At 38.3% G+C, this 20251-nt stretch overlaps 1 protein-coding gene across 1 annotated transcript in view; it reads right to left on the bottom strand.

Annotated features, from left to right (window-relative positions):
• Positions 1-8981: 8981 nt before the first annotated feature.
• The window catches only part of FANCC (FA complementation group C), a 103341-nt gene continuing 92071 nt past the window's right edge, over positions 8982-20251 (bottom strand). Inside the window, exons 12-15 of the mRNA XM_082784303.1 lie at positions 19636-19717; positions 15331-15499; positions 12327-12527; positions 8982-10465 (exon numbers count right to left, since the gene is read on the bottom strand). Coding sequence (XP_082640429.1) covers positions 10328-10465; positions 12327-12527; positions 15331-15499; positions 19636-19717 — 590 coding nt within the window. The 3' untranslated portion in view covers positions 8982-10327. The remainder of the gene's footprint in view (positions 10466-12326; positions 12528-15330; positions 15500-19635; positions 19718-20251) is intronic.

The following is a 20251-nucleotide window of genomic DNA, read 5'->3' on the forward strand; positions in this document are numbered from 1 at the left end:
AAAACAAAGGATGCGCCAGGAAGGAGCAACAAATTGTTCTGTGCCACACAGAGGTGCAAAAAGATTTCGGAATCTGGAAATCCCTCCTCGGTTAGCACCAAGATTAAGGGGATATATGGAAAAGCATAACACCAAAATAATCATAATTCATAGAGCGAGGTCGTCATAACACATAATGTAGCCAGCCAGTTTATCTCCAAAGCTGAACAAAGTGTGAATGAGTGGTAAGGAAAGTTCTATCGTGGAATGTTTTTTTTGTTTTGTTTTGTTTTTTTTTTGTTTTTCCTTTCTTTTATATATTTATTTATTTGTTTGTTTATATATTTATTTATTTATAAGTATGTGGGGGGAAACCAGTGCATCTTTGAATGATCTTTGAATGAATCAGCAGCTATGTTGCTGCAGAGACGTGGTGGTGATTTTGTTTTTGTTTGTTTGTTGTTTTATAACTTTTCCTGGTAACACATCACCCTTTAGCAGACCCCCTCTTCCCCCTTGCACACCATGCTTTACTTTAAAAGTGGCCACATTTTCATTCAGCTTTCCTTGCTTCTTTCTCCCCGTTTCCCCCCGTGTCTCTTTCCCCACTGCCACTGCAGCTCAGTGCTCCCAGACCTGCCCAGCTGTTACATTTCCCTGTCCTCATGGGCCCAAGGCTTTACAAGTCCTGATGAATTCCTTCCATAAAGCATCTTGGCAAGCTTTAAGAAGTACCTGAGTACAGCCCCACCTCTGAGGACTGGGCTGCAGATGCTGTCCTGTCCTGCAGACCCAGGGGATGCCAGCGGCGGGCAGAGGAGGGCACAGCACCGGTGCAAGGCTCTGGTGCAGACACAGCCAGGTGTCGTGAGACAGCTTTTCCTACTGCCTAGCACTGCTGCCTCCGCTTCTGTGCTAAAAGAGGGAGGGATTTCCATGCTTTCACAAGCCTGTGTTTCCATATGCACAATTTCAAAGTTGGGAAGAGTTGTATGTGGATTTTCTGGGAACGTTCACATTTTACTTCTGTAACTTAATGGTATTTTCCTCTGAGCAAAGCACTCCCTTAATGTAATAATGTGCTTTGACAGTAAGACTAACATGTGACATGAACCCACATTCTGAGCACAAACCCTTGCTCTTTAATTCACTGCACACACTGTTCCAGGACACTGAGTCTTAATATCTAAAAAACGAATTAATATTTAAACTGTAGTATACTTGCCTTTGCACTATAATTGCCAGTAACCATGAGATTTTGTCTCTTTAAAACACATAATTTTTAACAGACACATAAAAAACGTAATTTTGTCCTTGGCCCCAGACTTAGATGCCCAGACTAGTAGTCCAAAAAATAAAGAATTGATTGCAAGAAAAGCCAAGGAAGCAAACAAACAAGGGAGCCTGAATCATCTAGAATTTCACCATAACTAAACAGAGTTTGGGAACGCATAAATAATGAAGCACATGTATACACTAATGTGGATATGGCCTGCTGTTTCCACAACCACATTATATCGGAAGAATTATTCTAAGGAGCAATCTTGCTGGCAGACTGACAATTTTATGCTGGTGAAATATGTCAGCGCATAAGGAAATTGAGAAATTTGCACAGTATCTGGGAGATGAACTGCGTTTATCCATCTACTGTGACTAAAGCTGACCACATATCTGCTGCACAAAATTAAGGTCTTCATTCCTGCTGCTTCTAGCTGCCAGAAGACCTGGCATCTCTCATGTTATTTAAAGGCATCAGAAACTGAAGTCATGTGAATAGGTGCTTTATCATGATAATTTACACATCAGAAAGCAGAACTTGATTTTCAGCTCGCCACCGTTTTGTATTCACTCCGCACCCCGGTAGAACTCCTGTCCACGGCTGCTGCCTTTCCACAGCTGCTGTTGCTTGCGCCTCTGGGCTGGGGACAGCACCACTGCTGCCCTCCTGTACACCACTGCAGCCTTCAGCTCTGCCGCTCTAATAGACAGAAAAACATCTCCATTTTCTGTTTTTTGTTGTTTTGTTTTTGTATTATACTACCCAATGTTACATCACACAGTATCATCCATTCTTTCTTTATATATTATATGTATATATATATATATATATATATATTGGTAGTGACAATTTTCTGCTTCACAACTGTACCTCCTTTGCAGTAAACTCTTGCAATCACAACAAAACTGAAACATATACTACATCAGCATCCATCTCACTCCATTCTGTTTCTCTTGATTTTCCTAAAACTCACCTGTTTTAACTTCCAAGTTCGACCAATCAAACTTTATTCCTATTTGATTTTACATTGGAAAAATAATTCTCCTTTTTCTTGTTCTGTGATATAAAATCTTACTCCCCTCCTCCCTCATTCTACTTTCCTTGTGCCTCCTCCTTACAGTCATGGCATCGTTGTTCATTTAGAACTCTGTTCTTCACTTCTGTAGTACTGCAGGACTGCTCTGCTGTACTGTCATTGAGATTTTCTCATTGCCACCACTTGTACTGAAACTACCTGCAGTAGAACCATCAAATGGTTTGGGTTGGAAGAGACCTTAAAGACCACTCAGTTCCACCCCCCTGCCATGGGCAGGGACACCTGCCACCAGCCCAAGCTGCCCAAAGCCCCATCCAGCCTGGCCTTGAGCTCCTCCAGGGTTGGGGCAGCCACAGCTTCTCTGAGCAACATGTTGCAGTGCCTAACCACTCCCGATGTAATGAATTTCCTCCTTGTTTCTAATCTAAATCTACCCTCTTTTAGTTTAAAGCCATTATTCCTTGTCCTATCACTCCACCCTCTGACAAGGAGTACCTCCCCACTTTTCTGTAGGCCCCCTGTAGGTACTGGAAGGCTGCAGTGAGGTTTTCCAGAAGCCTCCTCTTCTCCAGGCTGAACAACCCCAACTCCCTCAGCCTGTTTTCATAGGAGAGGTGCTCCAGCCCTCTGATGGGCCTCCTCTGGGCCTGCTCTAACACGTCCATGTCCTTCTTGTGCTGGAGATCCCAGAGCTGAATGCAGGGCTCCAGCAGGGGTCTCACGAGAGCAGAGCAGAGGGGGACAATCACCTCCCTCACCCTGCTGTCCATGCTGCTTTTGGTGCAGCCCAGGATGCAGTTGGTTTTCTGGGCTGGAAGCGCACACAGCCAGCTCGTGTTGAGCTTCTCATCAACCAACACCCCCAGGTCCTTCTCCACCAGCTCTCTGTTCAGTCATCGCTCAACCTGCATTCATACCTGGGATTGCTCCTCACACCCTAACTCATTGTCACCTCCCAGTCCTTCTGACTACAAAAAGGCTGTTCAATAAGCTCCCAATTTTAGTCGAGTTGTCCCCACCTTCTTGTAGACAACAAACAAACAAACAAACAAAAACCCTACCATATAATGCTCTTTTTCTTTTTTTAAACATACGTGAAGAGACAGAACACCTCACAAGGTTGTCCACATTATGTAAAAAAATAAGGAAGCCTGTCTACTAGCTTTTTCTAGTTTCTACACACACCTGCACAGCTTCCTTAGCACACACTTCTCCTTTCTTCAATCAAGTCACAGGACTGCACGTTTCCCACTTGAGATCTGAGAGGAAGGAGTGGGAATTTGGAAGCAGTCATATGAGGAAAATGGTAAGACCTAAGTCTTAAACCAGCTGATCCTCATCCAGAAATGGCGGCATCAGCTATGGGGAAAATGTGATGCTGAGAAAACCAATTGCTCTACCCCAAAGAGAAAATGTCAATGCTGGCACTTCATGTGCATTTAGTATTATAACTTATGTCTTGGCACTAAGAGCTTCCCACACCACAACCACATGTTTATAATGGGCAAGAAACAAAATTATTCCTCTCTATATCCTGAAGCACAGCTGGTAAGGATATGGGTTGCTGGCATGTTTTAGAGGTGGTGAGCACCCACTGCTCCCAGGGCATCCAGGGAAGAGGAGCCCACTCTGCAAACATCTTAAGAATCACAGCTAAACAATGCTTCATATTCATGAAAGAAACATGAATGGATGGAAAAATTATGAACTGGAACCACAACAGCATATCACATGGCAGTCCTTTCCCTATTTTATTTATATACACTTCGATTGCCACACTCTGCGACAGATTTTGACAAACTGTGTTGAAACAGAGTCACTGTATAAATGGCAGGCATTTACTGGGCTGCTCAAATGCCTGGTTTTGGAAACAGAGGGAAGAGAGAATTCATATAATACCAAACTCTCTTCTGCTTCAGTATCATATACATCTAAAAGGGTTGTTATGATTGTAAAGTTTGAAGAAATCAGGGCAGGGAAGAGCTAACATAGAGACTGATGTGTGGTTACAAGTATGCATGTGATAGACGTTGGTAGATGTTTGGCTTACATGTAGTCTTATGTGACCTTCAACTTCATTCTATGACATCTGAATAATTTTGCAGTATTCCACCTTAAAAATACATCACTGCATTTAAACTGTCGGATATACTATTTGTACAACCTGCCCATCCACCAAGAAGAGGCAGCAGATACACTTTGGTCCCCTGCTCAGCTGCTGGAAAGGCAGAACATAGAGCAGTCTGTGAAAATAACTTTATACGTGTGAATTAACAGTAATTAACATGCTAAAATTCATATTAGGTTAGTGGCTGGGAGCAGAGCTGGCACCACATACACAGGGACACACGAGGGACTGAGACATGCATCTGACTAGGTACGCTGGATGATTCACACTACTCCCTAGCTTGGCCTAGGAAAAAATGGTCAGTTTTGGTTGCTTGATTCACATTTACCTAGTAACCTGTCATGGGCGATACCCACGTTTGTTTTGGATCCTGAGCAGACAGGGAGAAGAGGGTGGAAAGGGAAAGAGAAGGCAATGCTCATGCCTAGAGAGTACCTGAGTCTGAGAGCTCGCTCCCTGCCAGTACAGCAAGTGGAAGCAAAATTGTTGAAAAGAAATTGAGATCAGAAGAGCTATGATGACAGATAATGAAAAGCCATCATCTGAAACCTTGAAATTCCAACAGAAATGTTTTTCCAAAGGGGTTGTTATAGCCGTATCACAACGTTTGTGCTGGCTATTTGCTCAGCATGCTCCTGTGGGTTAAACAGGCCAGGGTAAGCAAGGATAGCTATTCCGCCTGGCCCTAAAAGCATGATACACAGTATACAGCTCAGCACTGATCACTTGTGTTTTAGCAAAGAAGCAAACCAACCAGAAAGAAAAGCTGAAATGTAACACTGTTTTTTTGCAATGTATTTCAAAAATGAATTTGTTGGTCTGTGGTAACAAAGTTTATATTTTTGTTGTGCCTCCAGAAAAGATGGCAAGGACTCTGCCTGCTGGGAACTCACAGACAATGCCTGAGTTAAGCCACGTATCAGTAATTTTCGTCTTAAGAATTAATTCCATACCAAATTGCAAGGCCTCGCTCCTCATCGATGAAATTTGAGAGCATATTTTCTCTCTGTATTCACAGACTTCTGGAGCTGATATAGGAGTGAAGCACAAACACAAGACTAAGAACAGTTAAACATTATCTTTTCTGGTAGTCTCTACCAGGGAAGATAATACAGACGGGAAATGTGTGCTGTCGTGCCATTACAATTCTGTTTGGAATAAAACAAAGCAATGACAACAACAACAAAAAAAGAAAAATCAGGGGAACCTTTACCAGTAGCATGTAAGTGACATGCTGAACACATCTGTTTTGGGATGCTCCAAATAAACCTATAAAACTAAGGAATAAAAGAGCAAGGAGTGGGTAAGCTGTACACACAGGTTGGCTGGGCACATACACACAGGAAATCTCAAGCACAGCACAATTCAGAACACAGGTAACTTAGTGCAGCCAATTGTTATGGCCAAGAACACGTAAAACTGTGTTGAGGATGGAAATATGAATATGCAAAAGTTCATGGTCTAACTGGATATTCTTATTCAAAGCAATATAAAAGAGAGGAGCATTGTTTCAAAGGGGCTGCATTTTTATGAAATGAGTCTATCTAATATAACACAGATGAGTTACGAAGCACATTTTTGAAGTAGCAACATTTATTAAGAAATTGGGAAGTTAGTTAAGTGCACAGAACTATTAAAGACATAATGTTGTTGGATTTTTTTTTATGCAACTTGCTGATGTTCAGGTTAATTGTCATATGGAATTGTTATTTCCTAATCCTATGAGTACTACAGTTAAACTGAATATAAAAATCAAAGACAAATTTCTGCAACTGGGTTTTAGCATGCTACTTTTTTCCTTCCTTCTCACCCTCTCTCCCTTCACACACGTGCAGGAGTACAAAATACAAAGGCGCAATCCGTGCCCACTGCCTGTATTGCTAGAACTCAGCTACAGCCAGCTGATGTTTCAGGTTTTTGTTCCAGTGTCTGATGGCAATTCAGTGCTATCCCCACTTGGATCTTGGCCATTAACAGGACCCAGTCACCACGAGTACACTTAAGCCATGGTGAGGGGCTGGTGGGGTTTGTTTCCTTCAGCAGCCAGGCAGCTGGTTAAAGGAAGATGGCCAAGGCAAGCACGGGAAACTCCTTCCTTGGCATCCGCCAGCAAACAGACCACCTAACTGCGAGTTCCCAGAATAAACTACTCCCTGCTAAGGCAGCAACCAAAACGGCCACCATCAGCAGATCTTTTAAGGTTCAGACAAGCATGTGAAGGAAAACATTGATCACGAGTAAGAAGAACTTGCCAGAGAGGTAGGTGGACTTAAACAGCCCCACATGTGAATACTGCTGTGAATTAAGTGCTAGAGGGGCACCTCTCACACCAGATAATTTAGCTACAGTGGTATAAATATTTTTGTCTGCCTCACAAAACATGCATTGACTATAGGAAAGACTACAGGAAAAGACTTTGAAGACTATAGGAAAATTAAAAAAAAAAAAAAAAAAAAAAAAAAAAAAGATTAAAAACACAGTATTGTGGTGAAGTTCCCCTTGTATAACTTCGTAGGTTTTGACTTCTCAAACTTGGGTCTAGGAGCTGCAGTTCGGTGTCAGAATTTCCCACCTTTCTTCACTCATCTTACATCACAATAAAAATTACGTTTTAATTAGCACAACATTATTCACTCTCACACAACATTGGCATTTTATTCTGCCACTGGATAATACAGGAAATACATGTGTTAAATTTTGGTAGTGGTGGTGGTGTTTTGTTTTTTGTTTTTTAGTGTTTGGTTTAATAGGCTAGTTATTTTTCCTAGACTTTTCATAATAAACTTGCACAATACTTCAGGTTTTTTTTTGGATTGTATTCCCCAAAACCAGAATAAGCCAAACACACAATATCACGTCATGGACTCTAACTTACCAAAACTACATGTAATATTCACTCACTTGCATCTTCAATCTGACCTTCTGCAACACCTCTTTGCACTTAAAATGTCACAGGTACAGAAACCACATTACAAATCCCAGTAACAACAGACAAACATGTTACTGTTGGTCAGCTAAATTGCAACACCTGGTATGCTTGTTCCTAGCATACGTCACAAAATAAAACGTATTGTGCTTTGTACATGCACTGTGCTAAGATCCTGGTTGAAGAGAACCACAGCAACATCTTTTTTTTTGAAGAAAATACACAGAAACCCACCAGTCCCATGCTGGGTGGACAGCTTGCAGTATACCAAAGGCTGTAAGTTATCAGTCTTAGACTGGAAATAAAGATCATCAACAAAAATGTCAAATTTACTGACTGTATTCTTATTCAATGCAGAAACATCTTGAAAAGCTCTCTGTTCAGTGTAATATCAAGGATTAGGGTGTGTGGTGACATGGAGATTGGAAGGAAGGGAACAAGCTACTTCAGGCCCTGATTTCAGGGCTTCTTGGCTGGTTCTGCATAAAAGTACAGCCCCGGAGGCTCCAAAGAACTTTTCCAGAAAGCAGGGATTACAGAGGAGAAGATGCATATTAGGCAGATGGAGCCACCATACAAGAAATCTTTCATTACTCAGACCTACCAAATACATACTTTTTTGACTTCCACTGGCAAACTAACAGAAGTGGCTTCGGCATCCCACAAAATCATGGCTTATATCAATGTTAGATCATAATTCAAGCACTGTGAAAGTGCAAGGAAAAAGAAACACCGAAGTTTTATAACAGCTATGCTAAATTAAGCAAAAAGAACACCAGTACAGATGTCTCTTTTTAAAGTCACAGATAGCATCAAATGGCTGTTTTTCTATAAAGTCTCCTGAAACCAGCAAATCCTCCTTGTAATATTTAAATCATGCAGTACTTCTTCCTAAGTGAAACACTGTAAAACAAGAATATACCTTTTCAGTGCTCATTTTGTTCTTTCTGCACATTTCCTTCCTGCTTGAATTGACTTCTCACTATTTAACAGGATATTGATTTTGTTTAAGAAAGTTAACAAGAATTGCCATATATTTTGCTAGTAGTAAAATAATAATAAAAAAATAATACTGCACTGTGAAAAGATGGTAAAAAATTCGTATCCAGCAAATGAAATCACCAGGTAACTATGATACCCATAGTATTACACTTCACAAATCTTCAAGAATCACGCATTGCAACTCTCTGCTAATTCTTCTTTTAAGTAGGTTAAATTGCATGTAGTTTTAATATGGATAGAATTTAAGAAAAAACAAAGAATCTCACATCTGAGAATGTGGTTCTTCCCTTGGAAACCAATTTTAGAGTATTTGTAATCCTACAAAGAGTACTGCATACATCTATTTCCACTGGATAGATACTTCGGTTTCTGGTCAACAAACAAACAGTTTAGTTTAATTATATCTCTTAGTTATGCAGTTCAAGGAATAGAAAACTCAGTTGCTTGATTTTGCTTTTGTAGATATGTGTACCAACAACCAAAAAACTGCAACTCTTTTTTATTTTTTTTATTCAGAAATATTTGTAATCCAAAAAGAGAAAGAGCAGTGTTCTTCACAGACATGTATTAAATATTTATTATTTCTTCATATGCTGGAGTCAAATATTACAACCATATTAATAAATTCACCCAGAAGACACGTCACTTCTGTAATTTAGTCTGATATGACTCACTGGGAACAAAATTGTAAGAACAGTTACAGAATATTCTTCCACTTCTTGCAGCCAAGGGATACTAAGAACTTTGTTTTTCTTCTCCCTTGCTCAAAACAAATGCTACACCCATAACGCTGTAGTAATTTAAGATATGTAGCTCCAATTTTATATGCAAGAATAATTTTCCAATGCGTATCTTTGAACACAGCATAAGTGTTGACATTAAAGCTAGATAGGTAATATATGAGAAGAAATGACTGAAATGTTTTAAGGTGCTCTACCATTACTTCTCCATTCTTACTTGTCTAGATAAGCTAGAAACATGTTCACTACACTTCTTGGGATAAGTACTTTCCTAAGTGTAAAACGCTAAAGCATTGTTCCCTGTCGACATTCTTCTCATCGGACAAATGACACAAAGATAGAAGTAAGCAAACCAACTGTACCTCTGGACACAAAAAAGGAAGGAGATGAGGTGTGACCATATGCTTTCTTTAGGAAATTTGGCCTTCAAACTATAAAGTTTCCTTACACTTATGTTGTGCTTGCCCTATTTTGTCTCTATGAAAAAAAAAATATATATATATTTCTTAAATAAACAATAGCACAATAGCATCAGTCTCCACACACTGAAAATAGGCTTTACTGAGCAAAACCTTCTATCTGCAGCATCTGTTGACAGAGACCAGCTCTTGGTATAGCACATTGGAGAGAACACTGTCCTGTGAAAGCTGCAGTACTGTTAATTAATCACTTACCAGATCTGAGAGGAGTTTTATTTTGGAAATGTTTTCAAAAAGAATTAAAGAGTTCAGGAAACACTGTTGATTTCCTGAGAACATGGAGTGCATTCACCATGAATCATTAACTCTCACTTGAGATCATCACTAGTCTTATAAAAGCAGAATTGTAGAACAAAACGTTTTAGGAACAACTTACCAACCAAACAATTGGATACAATTTGCTTATAAAACCATGAGTAATTTGGGAGAAAAATTGATCCACAGCCAGATAAACAACAAGATGAGTAAGCTGCTTTAAATGACATTGGTCTCTTGTAAAACAAGGAGAGATGAGAACAAAGTTTTCAACCATCTTTCACACTTCCTCTTATGTTCTAATAGGCTACATTTCAAAACAAATACATTTTCAAATATATGAGGGAAGAAGAAGTTATGGGCTATCCTTAAGTCAGAATGCTAAGACTGATTTTTCTTCTAACCTTGCTAACTAGCAATGCAGGATGTTCATGGAAGCCTGACACCTGATTAAAGACCTGATTTGTTGGCTTGATAAGGAGATGACATTAAAAACCTAAACTTTAAACGTTAAGTTTTTGAAGAAGTTCATTCACCAGCTTCACAGTCTTTTGGTTTTCTTCTCCATTTTGGTTAATTCTGTATGCAGTACGGATAAGAAGGCTACGAACTTCCTTGCTTCTATCAGTTGTCTCAGTAATCTGAAGGAAAATAGGGAAGATGGGAAATAATGCAATTAAGTTATTAGGTGCAAGCTATTCTCTATTTGATATTAGCAACACAACCACAGATCTGTCCCTCTGATACCTGAACGTGTGAGATGCTCTGATAATAAACGCTGAATTCAAAGAAACTTCCCTTCTGCTTAACCAGCCTGTTTTCACACACCTTGGGTGAACTGATCATCTTTGAGATTTCTACTGTTCTCTCAAATTTAAGTGAAAAAAATAGAGGCCAAAAAGTTTTTAAAGGAAACGCAAAAAGACAGAAAGTACAACAATTTGGAAGTTATCTTCTTAGAAACTAATTGAAAATATATTAATGGACTTGGGGAGGCAATTCAATTCTTTAATGTTTCAAAACATAAAAAGAAATCCCTTCCCCAAAGACTAAGTGCCAGGAAAAGACTCTAAGGAGGAATTTCAGCAGACCAGGACAGACTTTCTGCCACCTATCTGTTGTGCTAATCCCAAAATTTACTATGCTAGCCAAAACAACTGCCATGCATCCCAGTTTGGTTCTGTACCATTTTGCCTTCCATATATTGTTTCAGACCTTTTCAAATCACTTGGAAAGCCTAGTTATAAATCAATGATTACACAGATGCAATCAAAACAAATCAGACCGACATGCTCTGGTGTATAACAGCTCATGACCTCCCTGCACTGGAAATTGAACACTCGGAGTTTTAAAAGTCGTTTTATGTTACTTTCTATGAAGAAATAAGAAGTCCCTTTCAGTCAGTTTCACAGCAGCATGTTGGCCTACTACAGCACCACTGCTCAACAGTCCTCAAAAGAGAAAAGCTGAAGGCAGCAGATTGTAAATCTACAAACAATCCCCTTTGTTTTCCATGTATAATATTACGGTCCTATGCTGGGCAGTTGTTCATTTCTGAACCTATATCTAAAATGTTAGAAATATCTCAGCTCTCCTTAAACAGATAAATGTTATGTCTCTTTAGCCATTCAAAAGGAATAACCGCCAAAATAGTTTTCCAGTTCCTCCTGTCACAGAATCACAGTGATCATATAAAACATATAACCTATACAGAATGGAAGGGCACACTGCAGCTGGAAGGAAAAATTTTCAAAGTGCTAAAACCACACAATACCTGCTTGTACAGGAAGCTTGTACTTTTTAAGAAAAATCTTGAGAGACACAAACACATTTTACAGTTCACACCACTATCACTGAAAGCTCTCAACAAAATTAGCAAGATATTGTAGCAAACATGCAACATTTCACTCCATTTTTTTCCATCTTTTTTTCACACGCTAAGTGGCACTCTCTTGGGACTTCATTCTTTTTTTTTTTCTCTCTCAGTTCTTAAACCATTTTCTTTCTCTGGATTTGTTAAAGTACCAAGCATCTGCCTTATCAATGCTGACACTTAGTACTTGTTTCACTTACAGGAAAACAGAGAGAAGACAATTCCAGCACCTCTGCAGCAGCTGGATAATTAAAGTAGTGATTTGCAGCTGGGGAAAGCAAACAGCAAAATTTACAGCAACATGTTTACACAATATGCCGGCTGTAAATTAACTGTAGGTATCCCTTAGTTGCAAGCTACTACTTGGAGTGCTTCTGCAGTCAATACAGCAATTTTTTCAGTGGGATCTTATCAAGATGTATCAAGAAGGAGAATACTTTGACTTCAGTTTAAATAGATAAATAGCAGGTTAGCTATAGTTGTTGTAGTCACAATCTCCTTTAATTCTCTGTTACATAGCTTCTTTCTTAAGTGGATCTAACGTAAATCCAAATAGTAAGAAAAATATATTTTGCTTAAACTGGAAAAAAAAAAGGGGGGGTGTGGTACAAAAACAAAACAAAACTTACATGGGAAATAAATTCCTGGGCAATCATATGTCCACCAGAAGAAAATAGTAAAAAGTTGGTAAGAAGGTGTGTTGTAAGATGCTGGGTATAACATTGCTCTGTATCTGTTATACTGTTTACAGTTGCCTGCAGATCTCTGACAGAAAGTGTAGTAGCGTTGAAGAGCATTATTAGACGGTTGTAGACTGCTCGAGCTTCTGCCTGTAAGGAACAATTCCAAAGGATGCAGGATCAAAGGAGAGTAAAGGTCACCTATGGTATTTTTCCTATGGATTTATTCACTAACAGGACACGGAATACTTGGCAGAAACTACCCAAACATGAAAAAAGTCAGCATTTAGGCAGGGAGAACAGGAAAGGAAGGGCAGTACACATTTCTTTTATACTGATTCACGCACACAAAGGAGAGCAGAAAGGATTTGTTAACTTTCTTTAATCTTGCAAACTAAGCGGGCAGGGCATCAAGCCAGGATTTGACCTTTTTAATAATAAAAGGAAATAGAGAAAGTCCCTCAGTAGAACATGGTCAGGTTATTGCATTGTGGGAAAAAGAATAGAGACTCCTCAAGGGCTTATTTCAGTATTGCTGGTACAAATCAGTCAAATCCCCATGCAACCTGACCTCAACTGATAAAATGTTCTGGTAAGAATGCAGTTCTTTCCTTCTTCCTGTGTTGTTTGCAATTTATGTTTTTACCTTTAGAGTTAGCCAATAAAAACTCATTTTTTACTGGGTGTAGAAAACAGAAGACTTTGGCTCCTACACAATTGAAAACGAACTACAAGCAACTATTGCAAAAAATAAAAATCATAACTAATTCTGTCCACCCTATTAAAAACAAACCAAACAAATGTGTGTTTAAAAAATAATAAAGGAAAAGAAAAGAAAAAAACTCCACAACAGCAAACAAGTGCAGGGACAATGGAAAAATGTAACAACTGCAAATCCAATGGAAAAGGACATCCATTTCTCAACCATGTTCATTAGGATAATTTATGTCAATCATTTACCTGACCTCATTTTTCTCATCCCTTCCCCATAAAACAGCTTCTATGTTTGAAAACGATTATGTTCACAATTACTTGTAATGCAACAAATGAAACCAGAGTTTAAGGAAAGGGAACTGGAATTCTCCCACATCCTTTCTGCATCCCATTCATGGTGTGCCTCCATCCCATGTGCCAGAGCAGGGAGACTGATAGCTAACGGGACCTGCTCCATGAGCTCGTGCACCCTAGGACATCTAGGAAAACCTTCAAATTTTGTTCCTTCAATGTTTCACAGTGTAAAGGTAAGAAAGAGGAGATGAATAAATAAGTGAAGAACAGAATATTCTGTCCTGCATGTACAAGTGAACTCTAGTGAACAGTAAAAGCACTGCTGCCTTCTTTAAATCATTTTAACAGTATGAATTCCACTCTTTCTGATATCTAAGCTGCTACCTAAATTCAGTTGCAGGAATACAATCTTAAGTCATGAGTGTGCACCTTTCCGTACAAAAATATACTGAATGAAAAGGTCCCTAGCTTGCAAACCTGGCAAGGAACTACTACTACTACTACTACTACTACTACTACTACTACTAAAATAAATCAAACATCTAAATAAAGGCAGAAGCTTAGCATGAACTGTGGGAATACCTTTCAAGTAGCCTAACCTGTGCAAAAAGTCTTTTTCACTCTAAGTAACTGAAGAAAAGAATCATACTGAAATATGAGACCTCTGGGAACAGATGAGTAACTGTGTGGGCTCTAAATGGAAAACATTTTTTTCATTGAAGTTTATCATACACTGACTGAGAATAACAAACTGATAGCACAAGGGACACATGGGAAGGTGACTTTATATGTGTGACAATACGACTTCATTCTGTGGTGCTGGAGGTGGACAATGCTCCATATACATAGACATCAGCACCTACAGTCATTTGGTTTCATTCACTCGTGTTTGTTGTTTGGGTATTGCCTTCTTTCCCAAAACTGCACTCTAAAACCCTTGTTTCTTTGTCCCACTGTAGCTCTAACCTAACTCTACTTGATCAATATTCCACTCCAGCTCCTGGAGTATAAGAAATTTAACAGAAAGAAAGTAAAAAGTGATTGGCATGTGAGTTTGCATATGTAGTAGTGGGATGGGAAGGAAAGGAAACAAAATATTGCAAAACATACTGGAGATGTGAAATACACTGGAGATGCAAAATGAAAACATGATGTGGTGTATTGAGCTGCATCTTTTTCTTTTTTCTTTTTTTTTTTTTAATTAAGAAAAATTAGATACTGCAGCCGGATTTTGAATCTGGGCTTTGTGGAGCAGATAGCTTGGGCTAGTCCAAACTTGTGAATAGATCTAAATGTATTTAGTAGACTTTCACGCATTTGATAGACTTTCATGCACTTGCAGGCACACAAAGACATGCACCAGACCACTCGGTTACAGAGAGCAAAGTTAGAACACTGCTTCATTCTGTTAGAAATTTAGCATGTGAGAATATAACATACTTTTTACAGCCTCATACATGTCAAGAATTAATACAGAGATTTGAGATGAATCAGAATAGATGGGTGAGGTTGGGATTCAGTGCTGTGTGTGATGAATGTCTTTACTGCTTCGACTGCTGTTGTGATTTCTTTTGTGTTTCATTCTCAGAAGATGCTATAACACAGGACTGCTGAATTCTGCCACACAGAGATTTCAAAAATACCATTCCCAGCATAGTTTTATGTCTAATGAAAAACACATGAGTTATTTCAAGAAAGCTAAAATGATGCTAATATATATAGCTGTCTTTAAAAGGGAAAAAAAATTCTAATTGTCAACAGGAAAATTCACAAAAATTAGCTTCCAACTTCACTGCAACCTGGTTCCCAGGAGACCTTGTAAAACCAATACCTTCTCCAGTGCAGACCTTTCATTTTTTCTGGTGCACACAATTTGTTTTATAGCAATAAAATATAAGCAGACTATTAACTGCTTATCGCTGATTACTACTGTTACATCACTCACCATTGTTTGAATCCTTTGTAGGTTTTTAGTCTGAGGACAGTAATAAAATGCCAACAGCCACAGCAAAGCATCTGGTTCTACAGCTGCCTTCAGCAATTGTTCTGCAGCAATATCCAGCCACTCTCCAAAACAAGCAACCAAAAACCAGACTTCTAAAAGGTCAGAGGAACTGGAATATGACAAAGATGCAATTAAGTATTTCTTCTTATTAAACACTTATAAATTTCTTACATTAACTGCAAAGGGTGTTAGCATGAAAATAAAGACCACTAAGCTGTTCTTCAACAGATAATGTCTTACCTGTTAAGCAGAGCCACGTACTCTGTTATCTGCAATAAGGTCAATAGGGGCCCAGTGCTATTAACAGATTAATCTTATCAGCAAAACAGAATATCCATGACACCAGTTTCCAATAAATAGCAGTGACAAAATATTATGTATTAAAATATACATCATAAAAGTATTCACAGTTTATGGTCTTCAGTCTAAGGATTTTCAAAACGTTAAGTTGTATATTATGTACTGTATTCTAAAATGCTGTTGCCTTATATTGGTTTTCTATTTCTCTGTTTTGCTTTTCTCAGTTATTTTCTGTTAAAAGCACATGTTTTTGGTAATTAATGAGGAAGTACATTTAGGTGGGATAAATATAAAGTTTTTAAGGGTATTTATCTCCTGACTTGTAAAATTTGGATCCTCTTTAATGAATATTTGGAAGATACTACAATCTGGGCTACTGCATTAAGGAAAAGAAGGATCAGAATGGACCACAGGTCATCTCTACACTCTCACATTAGTTCGCATGGGGAGATGCAAACTAATGATGGGCTTCCCATAAGTATAAAGACAAACAGAGTGAGGAAGGAAGAAAGGACATCTGGAAGGAAAGCAAGAAGCAGGAACTCATATTACTATTAAGTGTGGCAATGGGTTTGAAGAATCAGAGGTTTTCCTTAAGTTTTATTCATGGGGATTCCAAGAGCTGCTGTACCACCCCTTCCAGGAAACTCCAAAATATTTCATAAATTTCAAAGGTTAATGCAGTTGTTTGATTATTGCAGTTGTATTATCAAGGCAGAAGAGGTGAAAAGCCAAGGGCTAGGTAACAAAAGCAGAAAGACATGCTTCTGTTATTGTAACACATTAAGATGGATGTTATCTTTTTGTTCAAAGCCTGAGTTATTTTTCTTTAAGAAATCATGGTCAGCTACTGGTCCCACATCACCTGGAGAATATCTCGAGATGATAGTTGGAATAAACTGCTTTATCCTTAAGACTTCCTGAAGGAGGGATGTTCTGTTTTATGATGGAAAATGTAATACACACAGATAATATTCTATGTCTAGAGTATACTGTTGACTCACATTGTCTATGAGTACCTCAGAAACGGCTGACCCTGTAAATCATACTTTCATACCACAGAATCCCAGGATCTCAAAATTCTATTTATGTCCTATTCCTAGGACATAAATCCACCAAACAAGCTTATCCTTATTTTTGGATAAGCTTGGTCACTGACATCAGACATAAGAGGTTGATATAGGATGGGCTGGAAAATAGTGTGCTGAGGAAACTGCTACAGAAGTCACTGCTGTTGATATTCCACAGCTTTTGGAGAGGTAACAGCATGTCTCTGACTGCAGAGAACTAGAGATGTATGACAAAATGTGAGACAAAGTTTCCTTAGATAAAGGAACAGGATCAGCACAATCTGAAGTTATTAGAATCCAGAAATGCAACATTTAAAACCTTAAAAAAAAAAACACAACAACAACAAAAACAAACAAAAAACAAGCAAACAAACAAACAAAAACAAAAAACAACAACAAAAACAAACAAAAAACAACAACAACAACAACAACAACAACAACAACAAAAACAGAAAACAGCAACAACAAACAAATGTGACAGTGATCTGGAACAACAGCCTTCCCTTCAGCAAAATAACCTACTTATCTGACCATAATTCGATGTTGTGACAATGTAAGTGGATAGGCTAGCTCTGAAACACAGTGATTTACAATCAAACAAAGAAACAAAACAAAAAAAAAAACCACACTAATTAAAACTTAATTACAGAGAACAGATAACTAAGGGTAACACTGACAATATTTATGACTGGAAGCATTCATAGCTCAAAGGGTAAATACATGTCCTTAAACTTGAGCATTAAACTGACTTTAACAAGTATTAAGTAGAATAGAGTCCAACTCTTGCCTCGGCAGTTGAGGCACCAGTGAAATTACAACTCACCACAACTTTCCATCAAACTGCCTGGTTTGGAATCACATAACCTCCACTTGTTACCCCATTAAAGTTTATGCCCACTCTGTACTGACAGCTACACTACTGCCATTGCCAAAAGTAGCCTTTCACTTCTTCTGGGAATTTTTTTTCTCCTAAACTTATGTGAGTTGATTTAAAATGTCACATGATAGTTACCATTTACTGAGATGACTGCATGTCAATAAGTAATCAGAATCAGGAATAACACAATGAAAAAGCAAATTAAATACAGTTACTCATTGATATTAGTACTGAAGAAGACAAGTCAGATCCTTTTTCTTCACAACTGAGAGGGATTTGGTGGAAAAAATAATTGTTGTGTGAGTCCCAAAGAAAGTAAGAAGATATTCTGACAAGTACAGTGCTATTCAAACTAGTGTATTATCAAGGCAGAAGAGGTGAAAAGCCAAGGGCTAGGTAACAAAAGCAGAAAGACATGCTTCTATTATTGTAACACATTAAGATGGATGGTTTTTGTTTGTTCAAAGCCTGAGTTATTTTTCTTTAAGAAATCATGGTCAGCTACTGGTCCCACTTTAAGGGCAAAAACGTTTGAAATCACAGCAGACCAGGCACTGACAGACATTGCACTGAACTGCAGCTCATACAGAAAATAAGAAACAAGCTGCAGACAGCCAGGTCTCAGGAGGAACAGCAAAAAGCGTTTTTATGCTACGCAACAACAAAAATAAAAGCTTTCATGTGTTAACTGAAACCAAGTGCGGATTTAAGGATCTGCCTTCCAGGATGCTGTGAACAGGGGGACAGTTGGGTATCTTACTTTGCAAATCTATCTGGCCTAGGCATTCTATATTTCTATTTAAATATTTCAGTTTTAAAAGCAAAAATAACTTGGTTCCTTGGAATTTAAAAGCAGTTCAATATTCTTTGGAAAGCTCATTCTTGGAGCAGATCTATGCAGACTAATATCAAAACTCTAGCCAAGTCAAGTCTCATCAGAGACCCAAGACCCAAAAGCAAAGAATTACAGTGCAACAACAGATAGGGATGTATTTTTTGTCCCTATAGTCCTGGAACATATACTTCCAAAGCAGAATTCATATAGATGAACATTATCTTTCATTACAGTAGCTATTTTGGAAAACAAAGCAAAACAAACAAAAATCACAAACAAAACACTGAGGGCAACAGGTCAGAAGCACTGTGTGTCAGCTCAAGGAGCAATATAGCAAACAATGCAATAGTCTAGCAGACATATCTTTATGAAAACAAGAACAACAACAAAACAAAATAAAAAAATACGTGAAGTTTGAAGTTTGAATGTTCATACAAGCCTGCAGAAACCCAATACGATCTCGTACATGAAAGAGAAAAACTCACAACAGACTCTTTCCAATACAAGCTGTTTTGTTTTGGTTGAAAGAGTTCTCCTGTTACAATAATAAAATGGAGAAATGTCAGATCAACTTTCCAATAAGTATCCTCAGCTCCCCCTCCTCCAGCTCATAGCCTGGGCTCTGTTTTTCCCCTGACAATCCCATGTATTTTCTCACACTGCTCTTCAGGACTTTACTCCTGATGAAAGGAGCCAAAAGGGCTCCTTTTAAGCGTGCACCGTGACTCTGCATCCTAAAGGCAATGGCAATGCCCAAGGACAACTTGTAGGCAAGTTGCATTGGACCCTCTCTGGATATCACATTATTGCCCCAAGAACTTTTGAAAGTTCTGGCTAAACAGAATTAGAAATTCAATCCAGAATCAGTTTTAAAAGTTTAATGGGACAAATGGCAAAGTAGGAAAGTGAGTATTTCTGTTGCAGTTAGCTCTTTGCTGAAACAAAAGCAAGAAGAGAAGACTTTGTTTACACAGGAGCTTATTGGACAGGTCTGTAAGTGCTACAAAGTTCTGGTTCAGTAAGTAGTCTAAGTCTTTAAACCAAAGCTATAATTAGAGAAGAAAATTAGACTTAATGAAATGTAGCCACTAAAGAGTTCGAATGGCATGACTTTTCACGAAGTAACACATTCAAAGGACAAAAAGTTAAGAAATACTGCTTACCTAATGTTTGTGTCTTCTACTAAGGCTTTGACCATATTGGAAATGTGTGTCAAGTGTTGAGACCAGCATGTAGCTGGCGATTCTGAGGAGGAAGGATGAAATAAAATTCTTAAAATATGATTTTTCAAATTCAAAAGATGACTTTTTTTTTTTCCAAATTAAAACTTTCTGTCCAAATGGAACAGAACAATGAAATTAACCACATTAAGCGAGCATTAAAACTTGTTCAGGATTCAGTTATTACAAAGCATGTAGAATTTCCCAATTTTCAACAATAACTGCCCCTATGCTTCTTAGAACAATTCATTGACAGAGACATGTGAGGAATTACAGCTAGGAATATTATTCAAATTAGGCCTTGTGTAAATTCTGCCTCAATGTTAGCATCTAATCACTGGAGTAACATTCTCAAAGGCTCTTGTATTGAGCAGAGCAGAAATTACTGCTCATGAAAACCTGTATGGCATTGAGCAGTAATTTCTTGATCTATGTAAATGGGAAATCTTAAAAAAAAAAAAAAAAAAAAAAAAAAGTTCCTACAGAACCTAAAAGAACAGCAGAATTCAAGCTTCAGAGACAAACAACAAAGCAACACAGTATTTCTTGTCAAATACAT

The sequence above is a fragment of the Aythya marila genome, assembly GCF_965140915.1.
Source record: "Aythya marila genome assembly, chromosome: Z".
Lineage (NCBI taxonomy): Eukaryota > Metazoa > Chordata > Aves > Anseriformes > Anatidae > Aythya > Aythya marila.